The 18,286-nt window shown below is 40.1% G+C and overlaps 1 protein-coding gene across 1 annotated transcript in view; it reads left to right on the forward strand.

The window, feature by feature from the left end:
* The window catches only part of LOC150107186 (NFX1-type zinc finger-containing protein 1-like), a 138,435-nt gene that overhangs the window by 75,650 nt on the left and 44,499 nt on the right, over positions 1-18,286 (forward strand). Inside the window, exon 3 of the mRNA XM_090391727.1 lies at positions 11,242-11,302. Within this exon, the coding sequence (XP_090247853.1) occupies positions 11,242-11,302 (61 nt within the window). The remainder of the gene's footprint in view (positions 1-11,241; positions 11,303-18,286) is intronic.

Below are 18,286 nucleotides of genomic sequence, written 5' to 3' on the forward strand. Positions count from 1 at the left end.
AATAATATGGGGATGCAATTTCTAGAATTCTTGAGGGACAAATGTCTTAGGCAACATGTAATAGAAGGAACAATAGGTTCAAGAGTTTTGGATTTGGACATAGCGTCAGAAGAGCTGATAATAAGTGAGATGACATCTCTCCCACCAATTGGAGAGACTGATCATGTGGTTTTGATTTGGAAGATGAATAGACATGCAGGTGTATCAAAGGGGAAAGTTATGTGCAATTATATGGCAGGTGATTATAATAATCTTAGGTATCAACTAGAGGCAGTTCCATGTAGTGCAGAATTGGAAGGCAAGGATATCATTAGTGAATGGGAAATTGTGGAGGAATATTTGTTAGCAACAATAGTAAGCTGTATTCCATGAGTGAAAAGCAGACACAATTTGGTGTAAAGTGGATGACAAACAATATCAAACAGGAACTGCAGTTGAAAAAGAGATTATGGAAGAAATATAAGGAGAGGGGTGGAGGGCAGATACACGAAAAATATAAGATGCAGGCCAGGAGAGTGACCAGTATAGCGAGGAAGGCAAAACTGGAATATAAGAAGAGATTTGAACTAAGATCCAAAGAAAATCCTAGGGTATTTTTTTGCTATGTGACCAGTAGAAGGAGAAATGATTGTGAAAGAATGACATTGCGGGATAAAAATGAGAATAGAGTGACTGATGCAGAGGACATAGTGGAGTTGTTTGATGAGCACTTTATTGGAGTATTTTATCCTGGAGAATGTTTTAATACTAGAGGGATGCGGCAGGTTCAGGGTTTAGAGGTGCAAGAGGAGAGTGTGTTCCAAATACTGAGTACTCTGGATACCAGTAAAGCTGTGGGACTGAAAGGTATTTCACCACGGGTTTTGAGAGAATGTACTAAAGAACTAACAGCTCCATTGACCTGGCTCTTTAATAAAAGTCTGGCTGCAGGAAAGGTACCCAATGAATGGAAGGAAGGTAAGATAGTGTTGCTGCACAGGGGCAGTAGCAGACTGGAGCTGTCTAATTATAGGCCACTTTCTGTGTCATCAGTAGTTAAGGGCTTGGAGAAATTGGTGAAGGCAGTTGGGCAGATGAGGATAATGTTATCTGTAAGAGTCGACATGGATTTGTTAAGGGTCGCTCTTGCTTTGGTAATATAATTGTCTTTTATAAAAAAGTGACGAGAGCAGTTGATGAGGGAAAGGCATATATTGCCATTTTTTGGGGATTTTGCAAAGAAGTTTGATAGGATGCCAGATGATAAGCTGATTTTTAAGTTGCAGCACATGGGTTTAAATGTCAGGTTAGTCAAATGGATTCAGGATTGGCTGTCTGATAGGTATCAGAGAGTTGTGTATGGTGGGACAATATCAAGGAAGCAGAAGGTAACAAGTGGGGCTCCACAGGACTCAGTACTGGAACCTGTATTGTTCAACCTTTGTATCAATGACATTGTCAATAGACTGCAAGGGGATATTCAGTTCTTTGCATATGATGTGAAGGGTTATCAGTAATAGTACAGATGTGGCAGCCCTGCAAGAGGATTTGAATAAACTAGACAGATGGGCAAATGAATGGGCGTCTCGGTTTAATGCAGCAGAATGTAGTCTTGAAGTTTGGGATCCATGGATGGGAAGATGCATGCTCAGTTGAAGGAGCTGTACTGGAGGAAGTAGGGTAGACAAGAGATCTGGGGGTGATGATTGATAGAAAACTGAAATTCAGGGAACATGTTGCAAAGATGGTGAATGTAACCCAGAGGATTGCAGCAATACTGAGAAGGATGCTGACCTGCAGAGATAGAAGAGTTATTTCTGCTGTATAAGACCCTGATCAGACCACACTTAGACCTGGAAAGGGTGCAGAGGTGGATAACAAAGATGGTTTCAGGACTGTACAATGTCAGTTATGAGGATCAACTGAGGGAATGTGGACTACAGAGTTGGGTAGATGGAAGGAGGGGGAGCTGATATGATTGAGACTTTAAACTGTTGAGAGGTGGTTACAGGGGAGCTCTTTCACTTAGTTGAACAGCGGGAATGAGCGATGACAAGGAGCGATCCCTGGAAGTTACGAAAGGAAGCTGTGAGCAAGAGGGTGAGGAGTGGTTTCTTTGTGTGGAGGGTGGTTTAACCGTGGAATGCATTGCCCGAGAGAGTGGTTAGACCAAGAACGGTCAATGAGTTCAAGGAGTGGTGTGTTTCCTAAGAACAGCCTCCTACGGTGGGTCTTTTGACTTCATGGAAGCCTGGATAATAATAATAATAATAAAGAATGAGATTAAATTAACTGTAGTGTTGTTGCAACTTTTATAACCTCTTGACTTGAAGAGTGAATTGTTTTGCATTGAATTTCCTCTATTATGGAATTCCAAAGACACATTCTGGTTGTTTCCAAGAGATATATTCACATTGGAAGATGTGCTACTGAAAATATTGTGGAAATTATTTTCACTCTAATTTCCTAAGTGTGTGTTAAAAAATTATTTTAAAATTTTCTGAAAAAAAAATTGATGGTCAAGCAAGTTTTATTCATGCATGTCCGGTTTTTTCTTAGCATGGTCCGTTTTTTGCCTCGCAGGAGTGCTATTTGTGGTCTAGTCTGATCAACTGATATTTTGTCTGTCACAGAGAAACTTCAGGAATATAATATTGTAATAACACTTATAAAAGTAAGTGGAAGAAATTAGACTATTTTAAGGCTAAAGTCCTATGAGGGGATCAGGTTGCCCAGCCGTGAAGTTACTTCATGCATAAACTTTGCTTACACTTGGATAAAGGATTGAACCAAGAATATTATTTCTTGGCATCTTTAATTTATAATGTATAACCAAGTGGAAAAACTTTTTTTATAAAAGTTTTATTTTAAAAATGGCATGTCAATAAGTCCTTCCCAATTTAAGGACTATATTTTGTGTAACATACTACAAGATTTTGTGGCATGTGCCACTTGTCGTGTGTATGAGTCCTGGCAGTTGGATATGTGGTAGCTTAGAGAGGGGGGGGGTACATATGTGCGCAAAATGTAGGCAATGGGAAGAACTTAGTGAGTTAGAGATTACCATAACCAATCTCGTTGCATCAGGTGTGGGAAAATCTCAACCTAGAGAGATGAGTAGTGTGATAGAGGGTGAGAATAATGAGTGAATTCTGAATGAAAAAATAAGAGTGAGGAGTGTGGAAAGTTTGAATGATTCTGAAGTTTTCGGAGATGGTCTTAACTGGGAGGATGAATGGCGAGCAAGAGTGGCTAACTTGCAAAGACAGAGAGAGAGAGATAGATGAGCTGAAAGAGGAGGTGGAATGTCTCGGGGAAGAGTGAGAAGTGTGAAAGATGAGATTAGGCGAATGGAAGAGATGAATGCAAGGCAAATCAGAGTAGGAGTGAGAGAGTTATGGGAATGATAGAAGAGGAGAGAATAGAAACAGTTGGAGAGAGAGAGAGGGAATGAGAAGAATGCGAGGGAGTGCTGGAATCAGCAGTAGAGTGATGCCAGGATGGCATGTAAGTAGGGGAACACAGAGAGAAAGTGTTAGAGTTAGGGAGAGAGCAAGGGATGCAGGTGAGCAATCAAAGAACAGAGTGTTGAGGAGTGATGTATCGAGACTCAATGATCCGTGGTGTGTAAGATAGGATGCCAGAGGAGTGTTTGCCTGGGGTGACGATAGAAAGTGGCTATGGCAATTAAGTGGGATGAAAGGGCAAATGAGATGATTGTGATGGTAGCACAAGAGACTTGAGAGGCAGTGTAAATTGGGTAGTAAGAGATCTGAGATTGATGCTTAAGGCTGTACAAAAGAAAATGCAGAGAGGAAAGATGGTGTGTGTGTGTGTGTTGCCCAGGTATGATAATGACGAGCTGAGCAGAAGAGCAGTAATAATGAATAGCATAATAGCCAGAATATGTCAGAAGAGAGGATTGCAGGGCATTTGAGGACAGAAAGGAACTGTATGCATGAGACTGCTTGCATTTGAATGAGGAAGGATATAGGCATCTGGAGAGATAGCTGTTTTCTGAACGAGTCAGTATGTCAATGAAGGGAAACTAGAATTCCCGTGGCAGATGGTAGCAGGGGTGGATTTTTGTGAGAATGGGTGCTTGGGGGAAGCAGTGACGACATCAGGTAATGCTGAGTCCAGTGGAGTCTGAAGGGGGATGATGATAGGTATAGAAACAGTGACATTTTTATGCTTCATACTAATGCCAGGAGTATCCGAAATGAAGGAGACGAATTGGTGGAGCTGATAGCATAAGCATGGCTAAAGATTATTGGGATCTCTGAGATGTGGTTGACAGAAGATGATATAATAACAGGAATAGATTTTTTTTTCATGGCATATGATGATATAACGGCCATGAGGCCGCTTTTACAGGGAAGTATGGGATCATCTCAATCCCCTCCCAAATTTTATTTGTGCTCGGGATCAGCATAGCTGATGAATCAGGCTTATTGCTGGGTTTTAAGTATTCCTGTCTGTAATCTATGTGTGTCTACGGGACCGGTTTGCCTGCTTGCGGGAGGAAAAATTTCAGATAAACTGGGGAGAAAAACCCTGCTGTCCATGCCCAAGACCGGCTAACTTGGCTATGGCTGAGAAAGATCCTTAAGCTCCTCACGTCAGCAATGAGAATCGAACCCAGGACACTCCTTTCCCAGGCATATGGTTGCGAAGTGCATAACTGCTAACCGTTGTTGGATTGTGATAGTGTGGAATTTTAGGAACTCTTATCTTATCACAATCTAACATGCGTTTCCAAACAAAAAAAGGGAGATAAATACAGGGTGATTGCCTCTGAGTATAAAATAATTGCTATGTATATATATCAGCATGTTTCACCATCCTCAGGGTACTCACTTTAGTGAGTACGGGTGTGGCAAACCCGAGGTACCTGATGCTGGACCATGCCTTACTTCATGTAATATACATCTGTTATATTATCTGTAGACTGGTCCCTCCTCTTCCTCCCTTGATTCTTCCTTTCTTCTCTTCTTGCTCATTCCCCTGAATGCTATTAGAGTATTCGAGGGGAATCTTTCCTATTTTTCTATGTCATTTCGTCTTGTGCTAACAGGACATTATCAAACACTGTAACATGATCAGGCCATCAAAAAATGTTCATACCGCATCGTCCGTCGCGCGGGTTACCAAGGGACGCGTTCGGGTTTTAGGCAGAGGGACCCTTTTGAAAAATATGTTACAGTCTCCCTTAGACACCACTCCTCAGCACTCTGCTAGAGGAAACTTCATCAATGGGCCCGCTACCCATTTGGGAAGGTGTTTAGGGGCAGCGCAAAGAAATAGTTCTGCAAAAGGATGGAAATGGCAATGACAACAGCACCAGACTATGGCTTTAGGCAACTAGAACATCTTCTCTCTGACAGGGAAGGAGTTGGAACTGGTTGAGGAAGCCAAGCGCTACCGGCTAGACTTAGTCGGGCTTTCTTCAACCAAGAGGAGAGGCTCTGGAATGTCAACCTGGATAAGGGGTGGAAGCTCTACTACTCTGGTGTGAGCCCAACAATGAGCTCAGGCGGGTGTGGGGATACTCACAAGCCCCCAGCTGTCAGACTGTGTTGCTGAGTGGATCCCATTGGGGGGACGGGTATGTGTGTTAAGGCTTCAGATGAAAAACCATGATTTGGCTGTGGTGCAACTCTATGCACCTAATCTGGAGTCAGAATACTCTGCCTTCCTAGAGGAAGTGGATGCTGCTTTTGACAGGGTGGCAGACATGGAATCAGTCCTGCTAATGGGTGACTTCAATGCACATGTTGGAACAGATGACCAGACATGGAGGGGTGTGGTTGGGAGGAACAATGCGAATGGGTTGAAATTATTGGACTTCTGCTGTACTAACAGCTTGTCCATAATGAATACCTTCTTCCAGCACCGAGAAGTCCATAAGTATACTTGGTACAGGGATACACTAGAACAAAGGTCTCTGATTGACTTCTTTATAGTCTCAGCAGACCTATTTTCCTCAGTGTTGGACGTTTGTGTGAGAAGAGGGGCAGAATTGTCAACTGACCACCACCTTGTTGTGTGCACTCTACGGCTTCAGAAACTAGATGCTACCATCAATGCTGGTAGGCCTAAGCAGCTATACTGCGTGAAATGGGAGACATTGGAAAATGAGGCTGTGAGGAAGAATTTTGCAGATGACATTTCCTCCAGGTTCAAAGAGATTCCCAAGCATACTGCAGATGTTGAGAGGAATGGAAGCTGTTCAGAACAGCTGTCACTGCCTCTGCACTCTCATGGTGTGGCAGAAAGCGGCTCGGCGTGGCGATGGGCAGTGAGAAAAGGACACCTTGGTGGAATCAAGAAGTCCGAAAACTGTCCGGGCAAAAAAGGAGTCCTACCTAACATGGCTTAGAGTCGGGTCACCTGGGATGCATTTGCGCATCCCAGGTGACCTGACTCTAAGTTAGCAGCAGCTTTTTGTGAGGCACGAAAAGCTGCTGCTAAGGCAGCAAAGACAGCAAAGCAGAAGGCTTGGGAATCCTTTGGAGAAAGATTAGACTCATCCTATGCAAATGCAAACAAAATATTCTGGCAGACCATCCGCCGCCTTCGAGGGAGGAAATTGTGCACAGCAAGGGCAGTTAAGGCCTCTGATGGTGCACTTTTAACAACCGAGAAGGATATCCTCCACAGATGGAGGGAATACTTTGAGAGCCTTCTTAACCCAGGTGGCCCAGCAGTTGTGGACATCCAAGAGGTGCAGATCGGGGTAATGACTAGGCTCACAGCAGAAGAGGTCCATTTAGCAATAAAATCGCTGAAATCGGGCAAGGCTGCTAGCGATGATGAAATTCGGCCCGAAATGCTAAAAGCCTTAAATTGAGACGGTGTTCTCTGGCTTACTCGAGTGTGTCAGGCTGCTTGGATATCTGGGCGAGCAACAAAGCAATGGCAGACAGGCATAATAATACCAGTCTTTAAGAAGGGAGACCAGAAGGATTGCAGTAACTATCGTGGCATCTCTCTGCTCAGCCTGCCTGGGAAAGTGTATGCTAAGTGCTTGGAAAGACGGTGCAGGAGCATAGTTGAGTCAAAGTTCCAGGAAGAACAATGTGGCTTTCGTCCTGGTAGAAGCACAACTGACCAAATCTTCACTTTAAGGCAAGTCTTTGAGAAATCTTGGGAATATGCCAAGAATGTCTACACAGGTTTTGTGGACATGGAGAAGGCATATGACCGGGTTCCTCGGGATAAGCTTTGGCAAGTAGGACAGGAGTATGGAGCAGATGGTCAACTATTAGCTGCCATCAAGTCCCTGTATGAATGCCCAGAGTTTTGTGTCAGGGTAAACAGCACAAAGTCTGAACCTTTCACTGTTTCCGTTGGCCTCCGCCAAGGGTGTTCTGTCACCCCTCCTTTTCATAATATTTATGGACTGGATTGATATGCACAGCCGAGGCAGTGAGTGTGTCAGAATTGGAAAATGTAGCATTGTATGTCTGCTTTTTGCAGATGACCTAGTTCTGCTTAGCTCTTCCACAGATGACCTCCAGCAGACCCTGGATAGGTTATAGTAGCTGTTTGTGCAGACGCCAGATAGTAGCTGTTTGTGCAGACGCCAGAATGAAGATCAGTGTGGCCAAAACTGAAACATTTGTGGTCTCAAGACAACCATTCCAGTGCACTCTAAAGGTCAGTGGAGTCCCAATGAGACAGGTGGAGAAGTTTAAATACCTTGGGTCCATATTCCATCACGGATGATGGAAAATGGGACGTAGAGCTAGATACTCGAATTGGCTTAGCAAGCTCAATATTGCAGGAGCTTGGCCTTTCGGTAGTATTGAAGCGGGAGTTAAGCCAGAAGGCAAAGTTGGCTGTCTTCAATACAGTCTGTCCCCATCCTCACCTATGGTCATGAGAGTTGGGTAATGACCGAAAGAATGCGGACACGAATCCAAGTGGCTGAAATGAGGTTCCTTCGAGGGGCTGACAAAACCCAATTAGGAAGAGTGGGCCTTGAAGATGTATGTATGTATGTTTCACTATGAGAGATTAAATAAGTTTGTATTTTGTACCATTCACAAATGAGTTAAAATTAATAATGTAAGTGTAAAACGTTAGCAGAGTTTTATGAAATAATATGTATCAATAGATATAGAATGTTAGCACAAATTCAACATGGGAGGGGGGGGTGGAGTTTAAAGGTCACGGAGCAGTGACGCGAGGGTGCAGCTCACCCCAAGCAAACAGCGTGACGTCAGCACACGTACGATAACGGAGAAGGCCGGATGGCATGACGTAAGACCATGTGAGTGTTAGCTGGACATCGCGAAATGCATGAAACGCCGAGAAAAAAAAGAGGGAAATATAAGGGTCGTGCACCCCTGAAAAGGGGTTTTTTGTTCCTGGATCTCCTAGTGTTCATCTCTCGCGGTGGTGAAGGGTGGCAGTGCCTCCATACCGGAGGATTCCGATTAAGGCAGCAGCGGAGCTCGGCGGTCGTATCTCCGCGGAAGAAATAAGCCTGGCAGTCCATAGAAGGCCAGATTCCAGTAGACCATTGAGGAGATACAGAACCAAGGGGCAGATAAGTAGACTTTATTTGTGTTTCACTGAATGTGAATGAGAGATTTGTGCCATGTTGATAAGTTCAGAAAAGGGAACATTAATGATATTGAATAAGACTGTTACTATTGTTTAGAGAGGGTTGCCTTTAATCTTACTGCCTATCGCTGTGATAAAGTTCATTAATATGTTTCAAGAAGTTATGAATATGTCTAGAGTGAGGAATTGCTAGTTTATAAAGGGATTGTAAAAGATATAAATGCTATCATGTGTGGTCTGACAGAACTACTGAGATTTAGAAAGATTGTGATAATCATCCATGATTAAAGTATTTAAGAGTACAAATAAGATTCTTACTTTAGAAAATTACAGCATAATCAGTTGTAAGTATATTTGTAGTATTGTGATATTTTAACTCTGTCCTGACTGTCAGGAACTCCCTTAAGATGGGAATTAAGCTAATAGTATTGAATGTACATATTTTTGATATATAATAAACCTTGCTTTTGTATCTAACTAAGACTATCTGTGATTTCTGGAATCCGATGCACCTCTTATAAAATTAATACGAGCCTATGCAGGTGACTAGAGAAAAGTAAAGTTTGGCCACGTCTGCAAAATTGCTAGGTATCATTTAAGTACTGTCCTGAGATTACCTCTTGGTTGTTAATATTACTAATCTAATAGTGCTAAGTGGCGCAGCGAAATATAAATTTTCTTGGCGTTTTACGAAAGGTAAATCTCAGACACTCTATACTCTGGTGTTGCCTTGATCTCGAGGAAATTCCATTGTCCCTCAGAGGTACTACATTATACCCGATTGAGAGTATAACATAGATCTAACACAAAGACAAAAGAATAGTTATAACAGTAGAAAGTTGACATAACACCGATTGAGAGTATAACGGAGATCTAACACAAAGACAAAAGAATAGTTATAACAGTAGAAAGTCGACACAACACAGGAATAAAAGTAGCAGGGGACAGCATTTTTTACAGGGTTGACACTGGGAGGTTCTTTTGCTTGGTGAAACAGCAGGAAATAGCAATGACAAGTGCCATCCCTGGAAGTTACAAAAGGAAGCTGTGAGCAAGAGGGTGAGGAGTGGTTTCTTTGCATGGGGGGGGTTGAACTGTGGAATGCATTGCCTGATAGAGCGATGAGAGCAAGAACGAGTTCAAGGAGCGGTATGATAGACTTTCTTCCTAAGAAAGGCTTCCTACTGAGTCAATTCTTTGGATTCCATGGAGGCCTGAATAATAATAACAATCTTGTTTTGTATTACAGATGGCAGTGAAACAAGTGAATATGAGTCTTGTTAATTTTTTTTAATAGTATCTCTGATGTTTGTAAGAAGAATCATAATGACTTGCTAGCCATGCAAAATAAAGTGTTTGAGAAATCTTAATTATTTATTTCAAAACCAGTGAACACCCAGTAGAATTAAGTTCAGAATGGAGGGTGAGAGAGAGAGAAAAAATAGTTCCAAATATCATTATAGATTGGAAATATTTCACTTTCAAAAATGGCAGCAAGACATATCTTTTAGAATATCTTTATGCAAACTAACTTTTAGAACCGGGAGGACAAAGTTTACAGTGGAATGAAATTCTTTAATAAATCTATGGTAGCTGCCTATATTAAAATAACTTCACTGAATAAGAATGATGTTTGTTTTAAGATGATAAAATGTGTAAATTATGCAAAGAAAATATAATATACAGGCAGTTCCCAGGTTTGAGTTATTTTTTAAGTATCAACAAAACTGAAAATACGAAATTTAATTGCAATAAATACATGCTAAACATTCATTCATAAATATGGCAATCAAACCATGTGCATAGCTATACAATACAGTATTGCTGTGATCGGTTTACTGATACAGTGGTCTGTCCTCAGCTTATTGATTATTTTGAAAGACTTCAAAATGAAACAGAAGTAGTGGTCAATATTGCTAATAACTGCAGCTGGTTTCCACAACTGATGTCACTGATTCTGCTCTAGCACACAGTAGAGAACTCAGAGACAAAGACCTCCATGAAATGGCAAAACATTCAAGTTGAGGAAGAAGACGATTTAACAGATGAAACTCCTGTTTGTTCCTTCACTTTCAAAAGGACTCGAAGTTTTTTTGCATAGAAAAAGCAACTGAAATTTTTGAGACAGAAGATTAAATTTTGAGCACTAGAAATGTTGCTAGAAATTTAAAAATGCTTATGCATACTATCGTGAAATTTATAAAAGCGAATGTCTTGGAAATAAATGACTCATAATTTACTTGATTTTAAAGGCTGTGTTCTGATTAAGTTTTCTGAGTTTTCATTTCGTTGGATAAATAATGCATTGTTTAAGCATATATAACTTTTATTTAACATTACTATGGTCAAATTTCATTGTTGAGAATGTAACTTCTGTATTTAACATTGTCTATGGAAAATAAATTCCCACTTTACTCTCTCTTTAAAATCTCATGCTAGGAATGAATTGACTCGTAAAGTCAAGAACTACCTGCATTTTGAATGAATTTAGAATGGAACTGAAAATTCACCATCACTTATTGCTGATAACTTGCTAGTGGACGAGTGGATTTCTTGGGTCCTGCATATCCTTTATATACTTCATTCCCAAACATTACTTTTATTTCTGCTTTTTTTTTTTGACATTCATGATTTATTCAATATATGACGATATAACTAATTTATGCTGATGTATTTCTACTATTATAGGACGGCACAAGGGGGAAAAACCTTCTCATTCACCCAGGGATAGCAATGTAGAAAATGCCATGTAAGTAATTTAGAAAATAGTTTTTAATTATAGGTTTTATTTCTGGGAAAATTCCCTTGTTACTCCTCTAAGTAAATATTAATTTTATTGCTATTTAGCCTATTTTTGTTTAGGAGTGCCCCTTTTTATAATGTCATTGGCTTTTTACTCGGTTTTAGGGCATTACTAAAGTTTTATATAGATAAGTATATGAAGAATAATTCTTGTGGAAAGGCTTAGACGTTGGTTATGCATTTTCACTATATTATTTAAGGAAATTACAACGTATTAGGATATACATTAAAATAAATTTTAATATATTTCTATATTTCGGCAACGTCACGTTGCCATTTTCAAGAACCAACATTGTCCGCTAGAGGGCACCATCAGGACTTTAGGAGAAATAACAGCTTCATACTTCTTCCTCACTTATTGTTGTGCTGTGCCTACGTGCACGTCTTGTACTAAAGTTATTGAAAATGGCAATGTGACGTTGCCGAACTATAGAAATATATTAAAATTTATTTTAATGTATATCCTAGTACGTTGTAATTTCCTTAAATAATATAGTGAAAATGCATAACCAACGTCTAAGCCTTTCCACAAGAATTAAGATTATCCACGGAGATGTTACCACATGTAAAGCACACCATTATGGTAAATTGAAGTTGAAGCTATCAAGACAACTGAATCGTCTCACCTTCCTGAAGCGCTGCTGAGATAACCAGGTAATCCCTAACTGTGTGAAATTCAAACACTGTTTCTCTTCGCAAAAGGCACTTCGTATTTACAACCGTGCCAGCCAAGCCTTACTCAGAGAACAAATTGCCGCCACTCGCCGTTTCCTGAATGAAGCTAACTCAGCTATACAGGCACTAGAAGATGACCTTTCAAACACCTTAAGCCACAAAATTTGGTCGATTTTATACGACATCTCGTGCACTGCAACGGAGAAAGAATTCAAAAAAGTATGAGATCAACACATTAAAAAGTTTGAAAAATTAAAAAAGGACGCGATCTCGAAACCGCAACTTCCTACCGAAACAGTAGTTAACCTGTCGTCACTTAGTGTGAAACCTGAAGCACTCGACGCCCTCGCACATGGCCACAACTTCACCATTGTGCCCAGAAGAATACCTGCTGAAGATATCATGATACGGATTGAACGTGGAATTCGACACCTTCCAAGCCATGTTGTCAACGATATTAGACTGGATGTGGCGTCTGTTTTGACCAAAGCTAAACCACCTAAAACCAACATGCCCAGTAAAGAAATTAAATCGCTACTAGAATTAAAGAAAAACAAGAAAATAATAATCACCAAAGCTGACAAAGGGAATGCCACACTATTGCTGAACCAAAAAGATTACGCAGGTAAGCTGAAATCTCTATTGTTAGATCGGGCCACTTACCTCCCTATCGAGTACAACCCCACCAACTCGCAAATTAGAAAACTCTACAGGCTCCTTAAGAAGGTCACTTCTTGGCCTGTGGAAATCGCCAACAAATTAAAACCATATAACTTCATACCCCCCCCCCCCCATATTTATGGACTTCCAAAAATTCACAAGGAAAATGTGCCATTACGTCCCATAGTGGATGGCATTGTTTCCCCCACATACAAACTAGCTAAACATTTGGGCAAAGCTCTCTCACACTATACTGGCAACACACCTTCATACATAAAAAACTCAGCCCACTTCAAAGCCAGCATAGAAAACCTTACACTCAAACACACTGACATAATGGTCAGTTTTGATGTCTCCTCCTTATTCACGAATGTCCCACTCAAAGAATCCTTAGAGCTAATCCAAGCTAAATTTCGTCCCAATATCACAGCCCTATTTCAGTTCACAATGAACTCAGGCTATTTTGTTTGGCAAGGAAAATTCTACAAACAAATAGAGGGGACAGCCATGGGTTCTCCACTCTCCCCACCCTTGGCCAACTTTTATATGGAGACATTTGAAGAGAAAGCCTTAACCTCTGCCCCACAAAAACCAACCATTTGGCTTCGCTATGTAGATGATATATTCACTATTTGGCCACATGGCTTCGATGCACTCCTCTCCTTCCTAACACACTTAAACAACCAACACCCCAGAATCAAATTCACCCGGGAAGAAGAAAAAAACAACTGCATTCCTTTCTTAGATACACTAGTCATCCGTCAACCTGATGGAACCTTGGTTTTCTCAGTATATAGAAACCCACCCATACAGGCAGATACATTCACCAACAATCCCCCCCCCCCTCACAACAATACGGAGTCATTAACACACTACACAACAGGGCCAAATTTATCTGCTCTAATGACAATGCTCTAACCACAGAACTAAACCACATTCTCAACACTTTCTCAGCCAATGGCTACCCCCCCCCAAAAAAATCCAAAAAATATTGAAACCAGTAAACCATAACATCCCCCCCCCCTCACAATAAGGATTACTCTAAATCCATCACCATACTCTATATCCGAGGCACCTTGGAAAAAATCACAAAAATCCTAAAAAACATAACTGAACTTCTTGTTACAAACCATATAAAAAATTGGCATCCCTTATCCGCTCAACTAAAGACCAACCTCCCCCCCCCCCCCCAGGCCTACCTGGTATATACCAGGTCCCTTGCAGCTGTAAGCTGTCCTACTTTGGCCAAACAGGCAGGACAGCAAATATCAGAATTTCAGAACACAAGGACTACATCCGGTTTCACCAATACAGCCACTCTGGTCTTGCTGACCATGCGCTGGATACCTGCCATAGAATACGGTGGAAGAAAGCCAGGATAATACACCATAGCAAATACAGATATGAAAGACTTTTCCTAGAATCAGCTTCAGCCCTAAGAAACGATCCAAACCTCAACAAATTTGGTTGCATGAGACTTCTTCAAATTTGGGAAACCTACATCAGAAGACCTCCAGCCCAATCGCCCAAGAATACCAACATTGCCCACTAGATGGCACCATCAGGACTTTAGGAGAAATAACAGCTTCTTACTTCCTCACTTATTGTTGTGCTATGCCTACGTGCACGTGTCTTGTACTTAAGTTCTTGAAAATGACAACGTGACATTGCCGAAATATACAAATATATTAAAATTTATTTTAATGTATATCCTAGTACGTTGTAATTTCCTTAATTAATATAGTGAAAATATATGAAGAATATTAGAGGGAAAATTCAGACATACCTTTTTTAGGATGTTGCTGGTTGTCTTATTCAGTGGCATCCCAGTGTGTGGCTGGGATGCTGCTCTGTCCTCAGAAACACCAAGCCAACATGACATAGCCTCCACTTCCCCCACAAGCTCCGAAGATGGCGTGCGGTTGAAATGGCTCAGATCCCGTTACTCCTACTCATGATCCTATCCCATCATATCCTTCCCCTTCTCCAAAAAATTGTTTCTATTTTCACCCTCTGCCAAAGTATTCTGCCCACTCTTAATATATAAAAATCTGGGTTTTGGGTTTTTCAAAAAGATTCACATACCCCTTGCATCACCAATAAATCTCCCACATTGCTCTACCCCCAAAGTTTCCAAAACCCCCTTCCTTTCAATCATACTCCCTTCCCTAAACAGCAGATGAATGTATATCACCACACACTGAGATGCCACTGAATAAGAAGACAGCCAGCAACATCCTACAAAGGTAGATTTCCCAAATTTCCCTCTTATATTTTTCATATATCTATCTATGTAAAACTTCAGTAATGCCCTAAACCTGAGTGAAAAGTTAATGACATTATAAAAAGTGGCACTACTAAACAAAAATAGGCTAAATATCCATAAAATTAATAGTTTTTAATTTTTTGAAATAATTGGTGTTATTACTGTCATCATCATAACCTTTTGCTCCTTCAGTCTCTTCTCTACTCATTCATATTTTCAGCACTCATATTCTCTTATTCACCTACTCACCCATTTTATGCTTCTCACTGCCTTCCACCCTTTGTTCTTGAATTTCATTCATCACCTTATAGTCCATTAAAATAACAAAGAATCATCTTCAAAAAATCTGTGCTGTTTTACCACATATGATTTTTGTGTGTTGTGTGTCACATGGGTTTTGCTTTCATCACTATTTTGCCTTCATCTATTACACAAAAATTGTGACCACATTTACCAACAACCTTGACAAATGCTATGCATCTGGTCTCAACTGAATTTCAGGAATAACTAAAATTTTACTGAAATGCATGCAAATTTGTCAATATTACAGAAAATTAAACCTGACTTGATGATACTCTTTGGCATCTTCCATCTTAGTCAGGATGTATGATATAAATTTTATTTAGTATAGGCGTGACTGATTTATCACCTCCTTTCAAAACTTCTTTTTGTATTTGAACTCCACCTGGTATCTTTCTGTTAGTCATACTCATCATTGTATATTGAACTTTTAAAATACAGGACATGTTTCTTCCTCTTTCCATTTAGAGTATTGAATTTTTGTATATACAGTATACTCCTTTTCAATTGAAAATTCCACACATTTAGCTGCTTTCAGCTTCAAGATTGCATATACTCTCAGCAGCTAGTGGTCATATGGCCACTTTGGTTATTTTATTCTTAGTGTTATCAGATCTCAATGGAGTCAAAAGGTCATCATACCATGACTTAATTGCATTCATTGTCTACACATCCACTACACTTGCAGGTAATGCATTCCAATCGCCTACCAATCTCCATGCAAAAATGTACTCCTCATCTCCTTGCTCTCGCACGCTTTCTCATACAGGTTTCAGGAATAGCCTCGTGTTCTCCACCTGTCTATCTATTCTGTGAAAAATCTGATCCACGTTAATCTAGTAATAATCCCTTACTAACTTATGTGTCTCAATCATTTCACTCCCTCTTCTTTCCATCCATTAGTCTCTGTAAATGGTATCCCCTCAATCTGTCTTCATATTCAATATTCCAGACCAGAAATCACCTTAGGTCAATAGTCTCTGAACATTTTGAGTCAACATCTATTCATTCTTTGAACATCAAGTGACAAAATCTGTGCACAGTAATCCATATGTAGTCTGATCAATGCCTTATACAATGAAATTATAAAATCCTTACTCCTATATGTTAGTGTTCTCCACATCATTCCCATAATACATGTGCTGTCCTCACAATTTTAGTGAAATGTCCATAACATTTCAGGTCCCTGTCCACCAAAATCCCCACATTTCTCATTTTCTCCACCTTCTCTAAGATGTCTCCACCAGTCATAAGATATCTCCTCTTCATCCCATCAATTCTTACTGAATTTTAAAACCTTACACTTTGCTACAATTGAACTGGCAGCCCTCTCATTCACCCATTCACTTAGTTTGTTCAAGTCTACTTGCAAGACTACAACATCTATTCTATTTCTCATAGTTTTCCCAACTTTACACCATCTGCAAATAGCTGCATATCACTATTAAAGCCCTTCTCAATATCATTTACATACAAACTAAACAGTAAAGGCCCTAAAACAGATCTGTGGCACACCACTAGTGACTTTTCTTTTCTGGGATATTGCTTCCCCATACACAGCTTGCTGACACCTATCAGACAGCCAGTCTCCAATCCAGTGCACTAATCTACTATCCAACCCCATCTGTTCCAATTTAATTACCAGCTTGTCATATTGCAATATGTCAAAGGCTTTAGCAAAATCTAAATATACCATTGTGTATGCAGCCTCCTTATCCAATGCATGTCACCTTGTTATAATTAATAAGCAAATTACATCTAGCACACTCATGCTGCTGTCAATTTGGTTTTGAATCCTTGTCTTAGACAAACATTGGCCTGTAATCCAAACCCTTAGTCCTATCACCTCCTTTATGAAGTGGAGCAATTTTTTTCCTCTTTCTACTCCCTTTGAACTTGGGCCAGTCTATGACAAATATTTGAGAGGCACGTCCGTGCTGTTGTTAACTCAAATACAAAAAAGGTATTTATTTGAGGAAATCAAAGTTCCTCATATACTTTCTGCTCCCCCCCCACTGTTTTCAAGTTATGCATGATGTTACTTTCGCAAGGATGAAATGCCTTTGTTAGTTGCATATTTAGCATTTCTGCTATATCCTCTTCAGTGATATAGTAGAAATACTATATCACTGTATTTCTACTATATGCTACCATTTTCTCCAACCATTGTCACTTCCATAATCATTCTTTCTTCTACTGGCAACATATCACAAAAACTCGCTAGGATTTCTTTTGGCCTCATTAGCTAAATTTTGCTTATATTGCACTTTTGCTATCCTTACCAAGTGATTTGTTACATTTCTTGCTTGACTTTGTACTCCTCATGTAACTGACTATTATTATTATTTGGGACTTCCAGAAAGTCAAGGACTCATCAAGGGGAGGCTACACATCACCCAAAACAGCTGTCATACCTTCTCTTAAATTCATTCATACTAGATGCACTCATTGCCTCTAAAAGTAAACTATTCCACTCACTCACTGCTCTGTGTGAGAAAATCCTAGCTCTTACTTCCTTTCTTGACTGTGAACAAACTTCCATGGATGCCTCGTGTTCTCTCTCTCCACTTTCCATATAATGAAAAATTTTATCAGACCATATCCTATAACACCCATTCAGCAGTTTATAGGCCTCTTTCATATCATCCCTCTTTTTCCTGTTAACCAGAATCTGTAATACTCATAATCTAAATCCTATAATCTGCATATAATCTTTGTAACTCTTCTTTGCACCCTTTCCACATCTTCTTTATCCCCTTGGAACCCAGGAGACCAAATCTGCACACAATAATTCAGGTGCAGTATACCAAGATCCCTTGCCTCCTCAGTTTCTTGTAGCATTTCCCTGCTAATATAATATGCTGCTGGAAATCTAATCATGCCAAAGTGCATAACTTTACACTTATTAACATTAAACTGACAGCCATTTTTGTTTGCCCAAATTTCCAGCCTATTCAAATCATTTTGTAAGTGCTGAATATCAGTAGCATCCCTGATTGCCCTGCCTATCTCTGCATCATCAGCAAACAA

Source organism: Typopeltis vanoorti, chromosome 4 (genome assembly GCF_054136105.1).
Source record: "Typopeltis vanoorti isolate ZY-2024b chromosome 4, IOZ_Tvanoo_1.0, whole genome shotgun sequence".
In the NCBI taxonomy this organism is placed as follows: domain Eukaryota; kingdom Metazoa; phylum Arthropoda; class Arachnida; order Uropygi; family Thelyphonidae; genus Typopeltis; species Typopeltis vanoorti.